Source organism: Paralichthys olivaceus, chromosome 11 (assembly GCF_024713975.1).
Source record: "Paralichthys olivaceus isolate ysfri-2021 chromosome 11, ASM2471397v2, whole genome shotgun sequence".
Taxonomy (NCBI): Eukaryota; Metazoa; Chordata; class Actinopteri; order Pleuronectiformes; family Paralichthyidae; genus Paralichthys; species Paralichthys olivaceus.
Window position 1 is genome coordinate 11,322,437 of NC_091103.1, and position 15,535 is coordinate 11,337,971.

At 39.0% G+C, this 15,535-nt stretch overlaps 1 protein-coding gene across 1 annotated transcript in view; it reads right to left on the reverse strand.

The window, feature by feature from the left end:
- The window catches only part of egfem1 (EGF-like and EMI domain containing 1), a 56,650-nt gene that overhangs the window by 39,968 nt on the left and 1,147 nt on the right, over positions 1 to 15,535 (reverse strand). Inside the window, exons 2-4 of the mRNA XM_069535010.1 lie at positions 15,058 to 15,192; positions 14,287 to 14,396; positions 13,988 to 14,092 (exon numbers count right to left, since the gene is read on the reverse strand). Coding sequence (XP_069391111.1) covers positions 13,988 to 14,092; positions 14,287 to 14,396; positions 15,058 to 15,192 — 350 coding nt within the window. The remainder of the gene's footprint in view (positions 1 to 13,987; positions 14,093 to 14,286; positions 14,397 to 15,057; positions 15,193 to 15,535) is intronic.

The window sequence follows — 15,535 nt, forward strand, 5'->3', positions numbered from 1 at the left end:
ATGTGAGGGAGGTGAGGAGCAGAGATTATAAAACAGATTTATACCACAGCAATCATCACAAACATCACTTAAACAACCAAACACAAAACTTACTTTAAGAAACTTTCATGTGAAGTCACCAACTCAAACTGTTTTGTTTTTCTACTATCAATGGTTTCTGCTTATGTATCCTGAGCTTTGGACTACTTCTATCACTGTTGTACATGAATGACATTTCTAGAGTAGAAAAGTAATCATAAATACTTCCAGATGGGGCACAGTGTTAAAGCTTCTCTGCATGCATAACAGCACCTCTCAGATATTCACTGTGTACCATGACCTTGAGTGGTTAATTGCTTGGTAACACAGAACATCTCAACACACGCATGTACATGTAAACAAGCCCGCTCGCTGTCTCTCAGAATCCAGACATAATCCGATTAAACTGTGACCTGCACAGCACCGGAGGATTTCATTCATTTTACTTCTCTGAGCAACGCTAACTCCTAGAGCACATTGGCATTAAGATCTCTGCCTTGGTTCAGCTGTCGTGCATTTGCATGTATTACATGGGCCACCCGCAAGTCCCACACATGAATACACACATGCATCCATGCATTTATATCTAAACGATTCCATCAACCTCGCCAATGTCTTGAGGGGAGCTTTCATCTTCCAAGATAAAAAGGCCTTAATAGTCCAAATATGGCAGTATCAAAACAAGTCAGGTTTTTTTTTTCTCTTTAACAGCTGTACACACTGTATAGCTGCTTTCAGTCATGCACTAGTCCGGAGGGACTGTATGGGAGAACATCCAAATCAGTTGATCCAAACATTTTCCAGAACTTTGTCTGAGTGAGCTGATGCTAGAATACAGCAGGAAAAAGTCTGAAAAATTCACATCGAGCAAGTGGGCTAGTTGATGATGTTTTGGACAGAATAAAAAAGAGGAACCATACACGTAGAGAATGCAGACGGAGATGTCAACTAGGAAAGACAAGATACTGGAACTTTTTAGCAAAAAGAAAAGGCGGTGTTAATGTGCTGTATACAAAAACACTGCTTTCAGCAACCAAATGTATACATCACCTGTATACCAAGGCACCACCTCTCATCTGAACCATTTTCCAGACATTTTCCTTTTTTTGTGAATGAACCTGAATTGGACAATCTCCTGCTGCTTTTTTCAGACTCAGTTTTCTTGAGTTCATGTCTGAAAACACGTTATGTGTCTTACACACTAAACGGGGAAATTTCCCATTATTCTGTTACGTCAACTATATATGTTCCATATATGATGATGGAAACCTGACATGCTGTCACCCAGCATTGTTGAGGTATGCAAGCACATAGTTCATCAAAATGTTATATCGTGCTTTGACTCTCCCCTTTAACCTAAAGCCCCTGATACTCAAACACCTGCAGCCTTTTGCTTGATGTTCTCCATGTGCACCAGCACTGACTCCCTCATGTGGCCTGTGAGTCTCATACCAACAAATCTGGATCATCAATCTTCATTTCACTGATGGACTGACACGATAGACCACATGTACCCCTTACCTCAACGCAGTCATTTTCTTTCATACATTTTCTGGAAAACCAGAACCCTTTTGGTATATTGGACATTGTCTTTACCCTTAACTTTTTTAACCCATTTTCTCTCAAACACACTTTATTTGCATTGTCTTATAATGTCTTACATGCAAATCTTGAAAAGTATCAAATGTTTTAAATGAACTAATTTACAGCAGATCATTGATAGCTCAGAAATGGAAAGTGTTGGTCTCTTGGTTTATGAATAGGGGTGATAATGGTTTCCCATCAATAGAGAGAGGACAGCTGCTCGAGCACTCTGAGGTTCTCAAACATCAGCCACTGAGATCCAGTACCTGCTCATCTCATTAGGTGTTATTAACATTACTTGTCCTCTACAGTGCAGTACTGCCCCTTTCCAGTCTCTCCAAGGACCAATGCTCTTCCTCTCTAAAAAAAGATGGAAGTACAAGGACATTACATAAATCAACAAATGTCCAACGAAGTGTCCAATCCACTTATGTTAAATATATTAGACAAAGAAGAGTCAAGATCAATAACTGAATCAGCAGACATCAGCCGCATGGAGTATTTCTCAACTCTGTTCAATAGACGTGGATACTTTAGATCTCGGACCTCAGTGGTTGTAAGTGATACTCAGAGCTCTAGTGATTCATTGTTTCTTCCTCAGGTGGAATTTGAATCTCTGGCATTAGTGACTTGAATTTCCTACATTCTCCAAGTCCCTGTTCCCACATTTCTACTGTAACAAAACGACACAGAAAAGGAACGCATCTTACCAAGCTAACATTAACTTGTCTGTCTATTATTACAGCCTTCCACCCTCATAAAATTGTAAAGACTTAACAAAACCATTCATCTTTCTATTGTTTTTGTTAAAACCGAAAATGACACATGACCAAAAGTGGACAACACATTTGATATAAGTAAAAATAAAACTGTCAGGAACAGGATACGTTTTTTTTGTTGCTCTTCTGAACGTCAGATGGATTGTTGCATGAGAGCCAGATAATAAAGCTGTAAAAACACTGCTGCATAACTCACCGCAGAGATGTTACACCTGATGATTTGATTGGTTCACTCCCATTTCCTTTGCTCTAATCTCTTTAAACAGATTTTACATGTGATTATGCAGAATCTGTAGGTGAAAGACAGGACGTTGGGGCCAGAAGTCTTATGAGCACGCTTTGATTGCCTGCAGGCAAACAGTCTGTGTGAAGACTTTTTTATTTATCTGAATTTACATGCAGATAGCTGATTATTTATTATCAGTGGCTCTGTACATTAACTCTATTGCTTCAGTGATCGGCCTATTAACTATTTTGTTTCTATGTCTGGTGCGGAATGCACAAGGTTCGATGACGTGTGTTTTGTTCGGATCTAATCATCTAATCAACCACTGCTCTAGGTTCAGGGCACCGTCACTCACGTCAGTGTGAATGTGGTCGGTCAGGCAGTTCCTGTTGGTCCAGACTAAAACTTTTCAGCAAAAGTAAGATAGATCTTAATATACATTTAAGAGACATTCAGGATCACCAGAGGATGAATCTAGCTGAATTTGGTGATCTCCTGACTTATCATCTTTGGGGGATGTACAGTTCATATCATTCATATTACTATGATTTCAACCAGATACACATATATATATATATATATATATATATATTTGTACTGCATTTGTCTCAGGACAGTTAGTAACTGCTCAGCACTTTATGCATAGCAAAGCAAACAAAGGTCCATTGAGTGCTGATAGGGAAAACACAAGGTTCCATGAGACCGAGGTCAAAGGTCATTTATGGACTGCTGAGGAGGTTAAGGAACCTGTTACACAGAGGAAAGACAGTTTCAACAATAAGCTAAGTAGGAAAATAGAGAGGAGAAAAAAGTGGGACTGTTTTCAAAATGTTGCACTGAATGAAATGGACAGAAAGGGACACAATCAATCATGGCTATTCAACTCGGAGGAAGAATGGAAGTATTCATTCGGTCATCAATCAAGTACACAATAATAGAGTAAAGAATCACAGAGAGTGTGTTTGATGGTGCAGTCACATTTTGATTGTTTTACTATAGTCTACATAAGATCCCACGTAGGTGGGATCTAACCCTGCGAGAAACTACCTGCATTTCTCTGTTTTTTCTCACTGCAGTGTCTATGTGAGGAACCATTTATCCTACACGTTTTGGATCATATGGTTGCACGTTTTACCACCTCCCTCACTCCAGCAGCTCACATGTTTCCCATTTGTCCCCTCTACACAGAATTTATGCTCAAACATTATAAGGATTTTAAGAGACTGCCTTCAGCGTACTGTGTACATATTTTTCATCTTTTTTTTGTTTTTGTATAGCATGAATAAAGTACATCTAATCTGGTATTCTGAAACAACATATTCAAAAATAAAACACAGGTTAATTACCATATGTTCTTCATGGGGATTAAAATAGCTGGAACACCTGCCCTGAAAATCCTGTTTTAACTTTCTGTCCTCATCCCCTGTCACACTTGGTCCCTGTACATCTGGAAAAGCCATGCCTGTTTAGATTTCCAACACATAGGTCAGAAATGTCTTGCACAGACAGGATGAAATGTGGCTGTGGATTTATATTTCTTATGTTCAACCTGGCATCGCAAAGCAAAAGAAAAAAAGAAAAGTAAACAAGATTAGGTTTGATTTCACAGGCATGAATTCAGCAGGATGATTGTTCTGTAAAACTGCCAATGAAAATTGATAGAGACGTCTTTCATCTTCATATACAATCTGTGGGTGAATACTGTATGTCATGATGACTCACAGGGTTAGCTAGCTCAGCTATGATAGCCTTTTAAAAACAACAAAAGGATGACAATAGAACTACAAAGAGCTCATAAAAAAATTGACCGTTAAGACCGATGTAGGTCGTTTTTTTCCACTGTGCCCATTTAAATGATCCCACGCTTTTGTGGACTCTTGTACTCACTACTATCATAGCCGACCCAAGTTCGACGAGGATGAACTGAGTATGCTCCGCTGCTACTGTAGGAATCTCACAGTGAGTCTTGGGAACACATGGTCAATCACACAGACCATTAGCTCCGACCCACTCTGCATTAACCTGGTAAACAATGGTGCCTTAATGCATTGAGGGGGGGGGGGGTCTGCTTGTTTAGTGTGTGAGAACTTCCCTGCCATATGGCAGCCATTAAGGCTCTAATGAGCTTCTTCCTTTGATAGCAATGCTTAGCATGTAGCACCGCTGCTTATGTCCTCCTGTCAGCAGGCCAACAGCCTCCAAGTCTGTCTTGGCATCAGTATTCCAACACCCAAATACATTATGGCAGACTTTAGAAATGGAAATAGCAAGAGGAGATACACAGGGTAAATGACAAGGAAATAGTGCCGTCTTAGTCTCACTGTTTTTTAGACAGATCTTTGTTTCGCTATGGGGAGAGTCAAACAAAATGTCTGGTGTTCAGATGCTTTGTGTTTATACGTCCTTTTGCAGTGAGGATCTCTTCATACTGACCGTGTGATGGATTCACTGTTCGAGACTTCAATTTCAGTTATAAAACGATAAAACTGTAAGTAACAGCTGTGGATCACGTTATATGTAGACAAAATATATTATTGTAAATTTATCGCAGCAGCTCTTGTAGGAATAACAAGCCACCTGGCCTTTAAAATCCTCACTGAGGAATAGCATAAAGTTATCGAAACAATTTCCAGCATGAATAATGCTTATTCAAATCTGGCGAAGGGAAACATTTGACCAACTTTTTCAAGTATCTTTGGATGCTAGGGGTCTCTCAATCAAAACAATAACAAAAGACTTACTTTCATGATGTTGTGAATCATTGTGGGATTATTGGAACTATTGTCTTTATCTCTATTGTGAATAAAATCTTACTTAAAATCATGTATGAGGTCATGTATTAAAGTTTTATTCACGTCACGCAGAAAATGGCAATGAATAATCGTGATCCATTACGAGTGACCAAAACAAACAGTGAAAGAAACAGCCGACTGGCTAACTGACCAGCAGTTTGTTTTTCCTTAATCATATGTCATTTCCCCTGGAAGCAGAGACAGCCAAAGCAACGGGTAAATCTGATACGACACTATTAAAAGGTGACCAAAATGAAAGAAATGAAACCTTGAATAAAGTTGGGGATTTCTCTGGGTTTGAACATTGTTGAAAGCATTTTGTATGATGTTAGAACACAAGTCAAGAAAATATATAACATAGGTCTAGTCGTTTTTAGATATTTTAATTTAGCTTCAATGGCTTTACATTGACAAAAGAAATTTGTTTACCAGCTTAAAAAGGACTTTGAAGTAATAAATTGTGTTCTTGTGATCAAGTTTCAATTGAAATTTTTTTATTATATATGTTTAATTTTGTTGGTAAACTATTTTTTTTTTCATTGTAAGTCAGTTTGTTAATAGTTCATATTATGCCAGACTATAAAACCTTTAAGGGATCTGTTCATGTCGGCAGGTTTACACTGTTAATCTAGTTTTCAGTGAACCTTTTCACTAACGTCAGATTCAAAAGAGCACGAGAGCAGCTGTAGCCAAAGCAAAGAGCGAGCTGTCAAAGGTAATCATGAGGTCTGCTCTGCAGCTCTTACTGAAAACAAAGAATCTCATGACACCCGCACCTCCAAACACTCAGCACCTTAGGGTCTAGAAACTAAAATTTGGTGAAATAAATCTTTGAAACATGACCAAGACAAACATTAAAAGTCTTGCCTTCATTACATCCACATGGTTCCCATCATATGTTAACTCTGCTGCACACTTCTGACACGGTTCAAGCCCTTTAATCTTTAAACTGGACATTTACATTGTAGAGTGCAGTATCCTGTATCGCCAAGTAAAACCATGAGAGTTCGTTGCATAAACGAGATTATGTCCTCACCTCGTTTGTTGACTAAGAAATAGCCTGGAACTAAAGCAGCCCTAAAAATGTTTCTTTTTCTCTTATAGCCAGAGAAATATGAGTGGAAATAGTTGTTCAAGAGGTTCGTGTTACTCAGGAGCCAATACAAAATGCTTATAATTCATGTGGAGCTCTACAGTGGACCTAAGTGCATGGTCAGACTGGGAGAGGATAAAGTCAGTGTATGGTATGTTAGTTAACAGAAGGGGGAGGATTGACTCCAAACCTGTAAAAGACATCACTGTTCCCTGAGAAAAACCACAGCAGCTACCAGGACATGATTTTTTTACACCTCGTTTTTCATAAAGGAATCCGGCTTAACCAGACACCATTTTTACCAAATTATATCTAGCTCTAGATTTATTTACTTTCCTTCCGGTATGTTTTTGTTGTAACCACACCTTGAAATTTTGACTCGACAGCACCTCTGAGCTTAATTACTTCCAGAAATCTGTAAGAAAATATAGTTTCTTTCCATTTTGAAAGACAAATTCTTACGCCAACTCTCAGGGCCAGCCATGCTAGTAAAATCCCTTTTTTTTATCCGACAGAAAGTCACAAGGATGTATGATATTACTGCCTAAGACATTTGGAAGAGAGCAATCTCTGGCAAAGGAAATATAATATATAAGACCAAGTGAGGACATAAAACCATCATTTTTCCAGTTTTCCCAAGATGCAAATGTGTCTGAGCCACATACAAAACCACATGCAGGGTGTTTTCAAGAGGAATTCAGAAAATCCAATTGTGCTCCCTTTCTGTATGCCCTCAGATTCAGCATTAGGGAAAAGTTATAGCTGAAGAGAATGTGTAATTTTCCATAGAGACCTCAGAGGGTAACGCACAAGCTGAGCCCATGTAGTAACAAGAATACCTTTCTGATGTGAACACTCTTCTGTTTCGGTGACAAAAATGCAGATATAACACAAGAGACTGTGAGGAGGAAAGCCTGATGGTTTAAAATCTGAAGCACTGAGGGAGCATTTTTATCTATTCACCTCCTTCCCTCTGACTATCAACAACCCTGTGAAAAGAAGCCACTTGTGGCTCTGACTCCTCATTAAATTTGACTCTACTATAGACTTCAGTACAGTCACAAATAGCTGCTGTTGTATTACAACTATTACATATAGTGAGCAAATATTTAATTGCGTTTCACAGGAATCTTAATCTGAGGACTAATTTCAATATTTTACCTAACAATATCAATTATACAGTAGTAATATGTGTAAAGGAATTGTAATATTTATCAATTTGGTTGTTAAAGTTACAGTTTAGTATACTTACACATTTCAGTAATTTGTGTAACTGTGGCTCCATGTTTGTACAAAATTGACCAGTGGATTTTGTTGTTTAGCTCGTTTTGTCAGGTACATTTTAAAGTCATGTCGGCCCCCTTTCATGTCTCACTTGTTGTGAAGCCTCTGCCTTGATAAATCAGTCTCACAACACACAGTTGCCCCAGAAACATTTAGGCCCATGGGTCAAATTACTTTTGAACCCTAGAAATGTGGGAACTATGTGTTCAAATGTCATTATCTCCTACAGCCCTGCTTTTATAGCGATTTAAACATACTCAAATTAAAGCTGAGAATTGGAACTTCAATGTTGCATCTATTTTATTTCAGATTGAAAGTGCTGAAGATGAAAACATGTATAACTGTCAACATACTTATGGTAGGGAGTAGTTTACATGAACATGCAAGGCGAAAGGTTTGTTTAATTTAGACGAGAGTTGAACCAGTCTTGTCCAGACATGAGTGTTTGAGGAGAGAACTGAGGCAATGGGAGACAGACCATGGTCTTTGGGGATTGTGTCATGAAGAAAGATGATAACCATATGAGAAATTGTGATTTACATTGCTTTCTGCAGAGTTCCATGGGGGAAATGACTGCTATCAGTCATTAGCCATTTTACTGGTAAACATAATTTATTTTATTATAAAGCAGATTTAGGAGTAATATAAATATTGTGAAAGTATCAAAACACTTACCACATAACATCAATGCATATAAAAATAAGCTGTCAAGGCTTTTGTAAATGTGAGATGTCGCAGCTATACAGTCACTACCCTGAATCATGACCGCAACAAGGCCCACCAAGACCAAGCGTCTATTGTCATATGTTTCAACTTTATTATCAACACTTAGAGGTCATCCTGTTCCTGAGTTAACAAGCTGCAAGAAAAATGTCAACAGAAATGTTTGCAAAGGTGTTAAATGCCAGGAGGCCAATAAATCATTGAACAGCCTTCCCAAGAATAATACTATAATGAACTGGTGGCTTTTATTTTTTCAAACCGGAGCATTTTATTTAGATTTAACTGTTTGTTCCGCTTTCTAGCACTGACTGAGCATCATAATTTAGATTTACCAAACTACAGTAGATGCTGAACCCCGAATGGCCCAAAGCTGAGAGGAAGTTGCTTTGGATAAAAGCGTCAGCTAAATGACATGTAAGGTAATGTAATGTCAATGCCTCACTCAGACAATAGTCAGCCAATCAGAAGAGAGGCTCAGAGATGAGCTAGCTTTCCAGAATGAAGTGTCAAAGAGGATATGTAAGATTACACTTTGATGGTTTTTGGTACATAAAAGGTTTAGGTTTAGGTTTCTTCATTAGTACCCAAGGGTAAATTTGTTGTGCTGACAGGGTATAAAAACAAAAATATATCATATTTCTATATCATATATCATGAATATGAAAACTTCAAACAAACTACCAGAAAATTGTAAAACATGGGCCCTTTAAACAAAAGAAACTCTAATGGTGTGAATGCATGAGCGTGTTCGATACTGGAATTTCCTCCTTTTTTCTTAAACACGAGAAAATACCTATTAAACGCTGACGTCATTAGCTGTCTTATTACATTGCTAAAACCTCCAGTAGAACAGGATCCAGTCTCAGGCACTGTCCATAATCACTCTGCTATAATGTGCTTTGAAAACAACCAGGCTTCTTTAGTGAGGACCAGATGGTTTCTGTCCTCACACTGTTATGTGCCTGCACTCTCTTAATTTCAAGCAGACCCATGCACCAATTTAGCCAAAGCAAAGGCTAATCTGAGGCTTAATAGAGTGAGACAGAGTGGCATTCACAAGCAGGGGTAAATGTTACTATTACAGAGCAGGCTCCAGTGTTGAGGCACATGCTTGGGCTGTGTTCAGGCTGTTAATTACCTCAAAGTGTCAACACCACAGCCTTAGTGTCAGTGGCTGACACACATTTCCATGGATGGTGCCTTTTGTCTCATATCAGAGATTGGAAGCAGGTGGCCGACTCGCCCCCACACAACACAGAGTGAGTGGGCTCTACCACCGCAACTTGGCAGAAGAACCAACAAGAGTAATGTACGAAAAGCCGGTTGCCGATGAGTGCTGAAAGAGGGTAGCAGCATGGGCAAGGACTCCTCTTGAACTATTACCAGACCTGGATTGTTCTTCAAAGATTCCCTCTGATGGAAATTACAGTTTCAACCTTGTTAACATGTCCATATGGTGTTTGTAATTTGGTACAAAACATGAGCAGTAAACACCATGGCTGAGTATTTCCATTTGGTACTGCAGTGACCCAATGACATTGTCAAATGGAATACACCCAGAAATAAGTTTTTTGTATTTCGGATTCCAAAAGCTGATGGGTTTTTGTGAATGGATAAAGTCTCTGTTGAACATAATCTCAATTTATTATATGACGTAAAATATATCAATACCCCCTTTAAAGTTGTATGTATCTTAAAAGAGGTGAGACTACTGAGGTTGTCAAGAAAAATGTCATCATGCCAAAGACAAAAACCAATCAACCAACTGGTCTGCCTTTGACACTTTGTGTTTATACACATGTTCTTCCAAACTATTATAATGAGGCTTCTATAGAAGAGGTATGTACACAAACAAACTCATTTAATATTTTCATTCAGTTTAGGTCAAGCCTATTGTACCTTCAAAAGAAAGGTAGGTATTTTTTAAAGCTGCAGTAGTTGAATTATTAACCACTAGGTGGCAGATAGGCCCTGTTCACTCCTAGAAATAACGTGTCCTGTGGGTTCCAATCACACACTGACAGTTGAAAGTTGGTAACAACATGTGCCTTCATTTAAAGTGCAACTCCACATGTGTCTCGACAATAAACAGATTTGGATTTTGCAAAAAACGTATTCACCTGGACTCTGATTACCATCAACTTGGCAATTGTAGCAGCAATAGCTACCAAAGTCCACTATTTTAGCTTTGTTTTGGTGTCCACCGCCTCCTGATGGAAATATCTGGTTCTTTAGCTACTAAAAGCTCCATTATGTTCATCAGTAAGTTGCTACATCTCTGTGCATGCCATGTGGTGCTGAGCAGGTATAGTTTTGAGTTGTTTAGATTAGCTTTTAAACTGCTTTCTGTGGCTGGAAACAAGTTTAATTAGAACAGTGAGAGTGAAACAAAACTTTGAAGTTGCAGAAAACCACAAGAATGAGCTACAAGACACTAAAAAGCTATGAGGACCAGAGGGCAGCTGAGTGAAGTAAAGTAATAATTCTTTGAGATTCTAACTCAATTTGCAATCTCCCTCACATCCAGATAGTCACATGTTCGGACAGAAAAAAAGACTAAAAAGCCAAATACTTACACGCTACAATACAAGAGACATTGCATGCAGCAGGATTATCATAAGAACACATGGGAAAGGTTGGTAACATACAGGAGACATATAATAAATCTGAAAATATCATTCAGCAAAAGTCAAGTTGCTTTAACATATTACTCCAAGACAAATCTGCAGAGGTAAATTCCTGCTTCTCCATTGTATCTGCTCTTTTTCCATCGTACATGGATCCGGATCGGGCTAGTGATAAATCTGTCATTGTGGAATGTAAAAGCTCACAGCATAAATTCAATAGTGTACAGTGTTCCCTGGTGAAATACTGGTGGCCCATTGTGCAGATACAGTTATCCAGGTTTCTAGGTCTCTCTCGGTAATTGTGTCAAGCTGGAATGGGCCATACATGCCTAATGTCACAAACAGATCTCCTGACCTTGTTGATAACTCATGTCTATCAAGGAAGAGATGAAGATTTGGGGTCATTGCTTAGTTTACGGGTTAGGTGATAAAGCAAATTCATTTTGAAGCAACACTATGCACCTTAAAACCACAGCTTCCAAATGAATCTAATATTTCACCAACTTGGAATATGTAGAATGGTACCGTTTTCATGCCCACATGTCACCATGACCGTCTGCTCTTGCTTTGGTGAGTAGGTACGATCTCTTACAGTAGGTGGGTATCGGACTGATATAGTCACAGCTGAAAAGTAGAGCCATTTAAAAGACTTAGAAGTCATTAGAAACCAGTGATTATCTCTGATATTCAGCGAGGAACTTTAAATATATCAAGAATTCTGAACAGAGTTTGGTGTTGTCGTTACAGCAGCAGCTCTTTTGGTTTATGAAGCTGAGGATTGTAGACAATATCCACCGTTCAGTGAGTGGGACTACAGACAGAACTCCACTTAACACTGATAATAGCTTTGTTTTTACATGAAAACCATTTGTCACTATTCGGACATGGAGCCCAACAGAATTAATCAAACACAGAGGGTGCTGTTGCTTAGAGTTACATAGTGTTGCTTTAAAACTGTTTCTGATTGGTGCATATCCATGGCCTGTTTTGAAAGCTTCAGAAAATTATATATATATATATATCGTCCATGATACAAAGCAGCATGTTATTTCTCTCATATTTATTGTGATTTTTGCAAATGACTTGGCTTTAAGTGTTATCCATGTCATTATAGATATGTACTGCCTAAAGAGCAGCCACAAGTTCTTACAGTATGTTCTCACGTTTAGGATGATGCCAGTGGCCTGAAATCTCTCATGTCACCAGGGATACAACCAAGGAGGATTTCACATCAATGCTCCCATTGTTTAATAAATGAGTTTTCAAGATTTTCTGAATACTCCTAGTATTCCTTTAGCAGTTGGAGAATACATTTTCACAGTAGTACAGGTACAATTTGTGGTACACTAAAGTCTTACTGTGAAAAATATGCAGTATTATATGTTATTGTGGGTCAATTTCCCTAAAAGGTTTCTGGATTGACTTACAATTTTAGGTTGAATCAGTTTGAATTGAAGAAATATAGGGGAAAAGGGGAAACTATTATTGTTGTTATGAATTAGATTTTACAAGGATTGTGGATATTTATCTTTTGAAAACAATGTAGCTGTCAAAAATCCATTTGCATTTAGCAAAGGTATAGTTTTAGAAAACTGACTGAAAACGGGAGGTTGGTTGTTTCCTTGTATAATGACTCTGGCAGAAGAGCGAGGATAAATCTGTCTCGAGAGAAGAGTGAAGGAAAAACGCTTTACAAAAAGTGCAAAATGTGAGTTCTCTGTGCTGAGGTGGAGCCAAGTACAGGATGTAGAAGAGTGAAAGCAAAAAACAGTAACTCTGATCAGATCTAATATCCTTATACGCTCTCAATCTGTCACTGCAAGGTGTGAAAGCCAAAGAGGCCATGTCAAAACAAACGGATAGGAGCGATGCCTCTGACAAACAATGACGCCTTCCTGTGAAGTCTAAGCGAGAGCCAGGACTGTTTACAACCTGTGGGCAGGTCCTCCTTCCTCCTGGGAAAGTCAAGGAACCCAACGGGAAACCCTTTGCATTGCGTGTGTGTTTGTGTCTTAGCAAGCATGTGGGGGGTAGGAACCAAATAGTCTCAGTTCACCATTTTATCTCGGCAGGAGTCTTCCAAAATACTAACCACTGTCTTCTTGTTTGCGTGTTGAAGACGACTGCAGGGGTTTGAACAGTAGAAAGAACAAACTGACAGAGACAAGAGGATCTGTGTATTTACATTTCCTGTTATTTCGTAGTGCAAATGCAAAGCGAATGTTGAAATAAATGCTACGCCAGGCTGTAATTTGTCTCGGCGCAGGAAGCAAATGTTATATTCACCTCCTTGCTCGCACAGATTGGAAGTGAACAGGAGATGAAGGTTTGCCACTAAAACATTTGAAAATTTTAAAAAATACATATTAAAACCTTTTAATGTTGTGGCTGGTTATTATTAGTATTATTATTATTAGAGACAGGAATCTTTTCTTTTTCTCTCTGTACCAAGCCAAACTGCAGATATACCCTTGTAAACATGCAGTTTTTATAGAGTGAAGGCTCAGCTGGGTTAGCCACAGCACTCCAGGCTGTAGCCTTCAAAGCAAACCAATCCTCCCGGGGACTCTGAGCACTTCTTCTGCCTTTAACTACCCAGAGACCCCCTCAGAGCAGCCTCGTCCAATCAGAGCCCCACTACAGGCTCATTCTGCTTTTACAAACTGAAAGCAGAAGGTCTAAATCGGGCCTATTAAAGCTTTAGAGGACGTGTGTCCGTTCACTGACTAATAAAGCTGCGCTCAACTCTCACTCCACATTGTACATGAACGTCTGCAAAGTGAATGGAGCATGCAGGTTTGTAAACATGACTATCTTTATTTTAATCGTTGTAAAATATGTAGTTTTTAATTAAAACTCACCATACTGGCATCTTGTCCCTTTGAAGCCCAGTGGACACTGACATATCTGGTCTTCGGTCTCTGAGCATCGGCCTCCATTGAAACATGTATTGGCAGCACACACCCCTGCAGACACCACATCATACTGTGCATACCATGACACTGCTGATGATATAAAGATGTATGAAGCCTGCGTGTTTGTATGTTTGTGTGTCCATCCAGTCAGTAGTTTAGCTTCTTTTCTGCCAAATATAACTTATATACATAAGAGCTTCATAGCAACATCAGAACCAGGCCAGTGATCTCTGTGAAATACTCACTATGCAGACAGCCCATCTCTTCACCCCTCTGAGTCCAACCTGGGCAGCACTTGTAGACCGTGTTGAAGTCCATGCTGTACCTCTGCCTGTATGCTGTGTAGTATGCTGTCCTGAGGAGGAGAGGTGATATTATTGTAGTCACATAATAACATTACCTGGCAGTTACATTATAGGTTTATACATGAATTTAATCCAATGATTTCAGACATGAACATGAACTCTCCAGACTTTTCCTTTTACAAATGATAGATTGACACTGAGATTATTAGAGTCAGGGGCGTTCACAACAGGAAAGTGTTCTGATCATTCAGGTGAGGGGTGGCAGCTGGGTAGAGCACGCAGTAGGCAGGATATAAGTAATAATTAATCTGTGGAGATGACATGTCTTTGTTTACAGCACATCAACACCAGCATTTGTTCATGTCACCAAAAGCTCTCAAATCTCATTGTCTTTCCAAGTTGACAACTTCTTCAGCCTCTTCTTCCTGCATGGCACCTCTTGTCTATCCTGAGATATTTGTATTTTTTTTGTTTTTCTCAGTTTGTTGTATTCTCACGTCTCACATCTTGATCTATCCAACATTCACAAAAAGGCTGTGCGCTGATTTTTCCAGTGAAGTTTATTAATGTCAAGGACAAATGCATTTGAACAAGGGAGACTCACAGTTGTAATTCCATCCATATGTGTAATATGTGTACTATCCATCACCCTCACTGCAGTGTTTCACATGGATGATGATGTCCATAATAAACTGTTGAAATTGCTCATACCTCCTCTCGTATCCCATACACCATCTGTGGTTGGTACAGCCCTGTTTCCACACCTTCACCATGCGGGTAAACGCCTGGACACATGGCTGAGCGGCCCCCAGCATAGACATCTCCTGATCTGCACAAACATTTGGCCTGTGCATGACGAAATATAAAAAGAAAGAGCAAGAGAAAGTGATGGGTTGAGACATTCAAAATTACTTTTGTATAATTAAAAAATGGAGAAAAAAAACAACAACTTTAGATGCTGTTATGATGACTTTCAAAACAAGCCAGTCAGTACTTAATTTCTCATTATTATGTATAATATGTTGACGCACGTAGTCGACTGAGTTGAGAGCTTCCAAATGTTCTACACATGTTCAGTTGTATGAACACCACCCCATCAAACATGGTGTTTGTCAGATAATTACACAGCTTCCTGTTTGTGTGTGCTTGTATGTGCTTGATTACGATGCTGAGGGGGGAAAACAGTCCA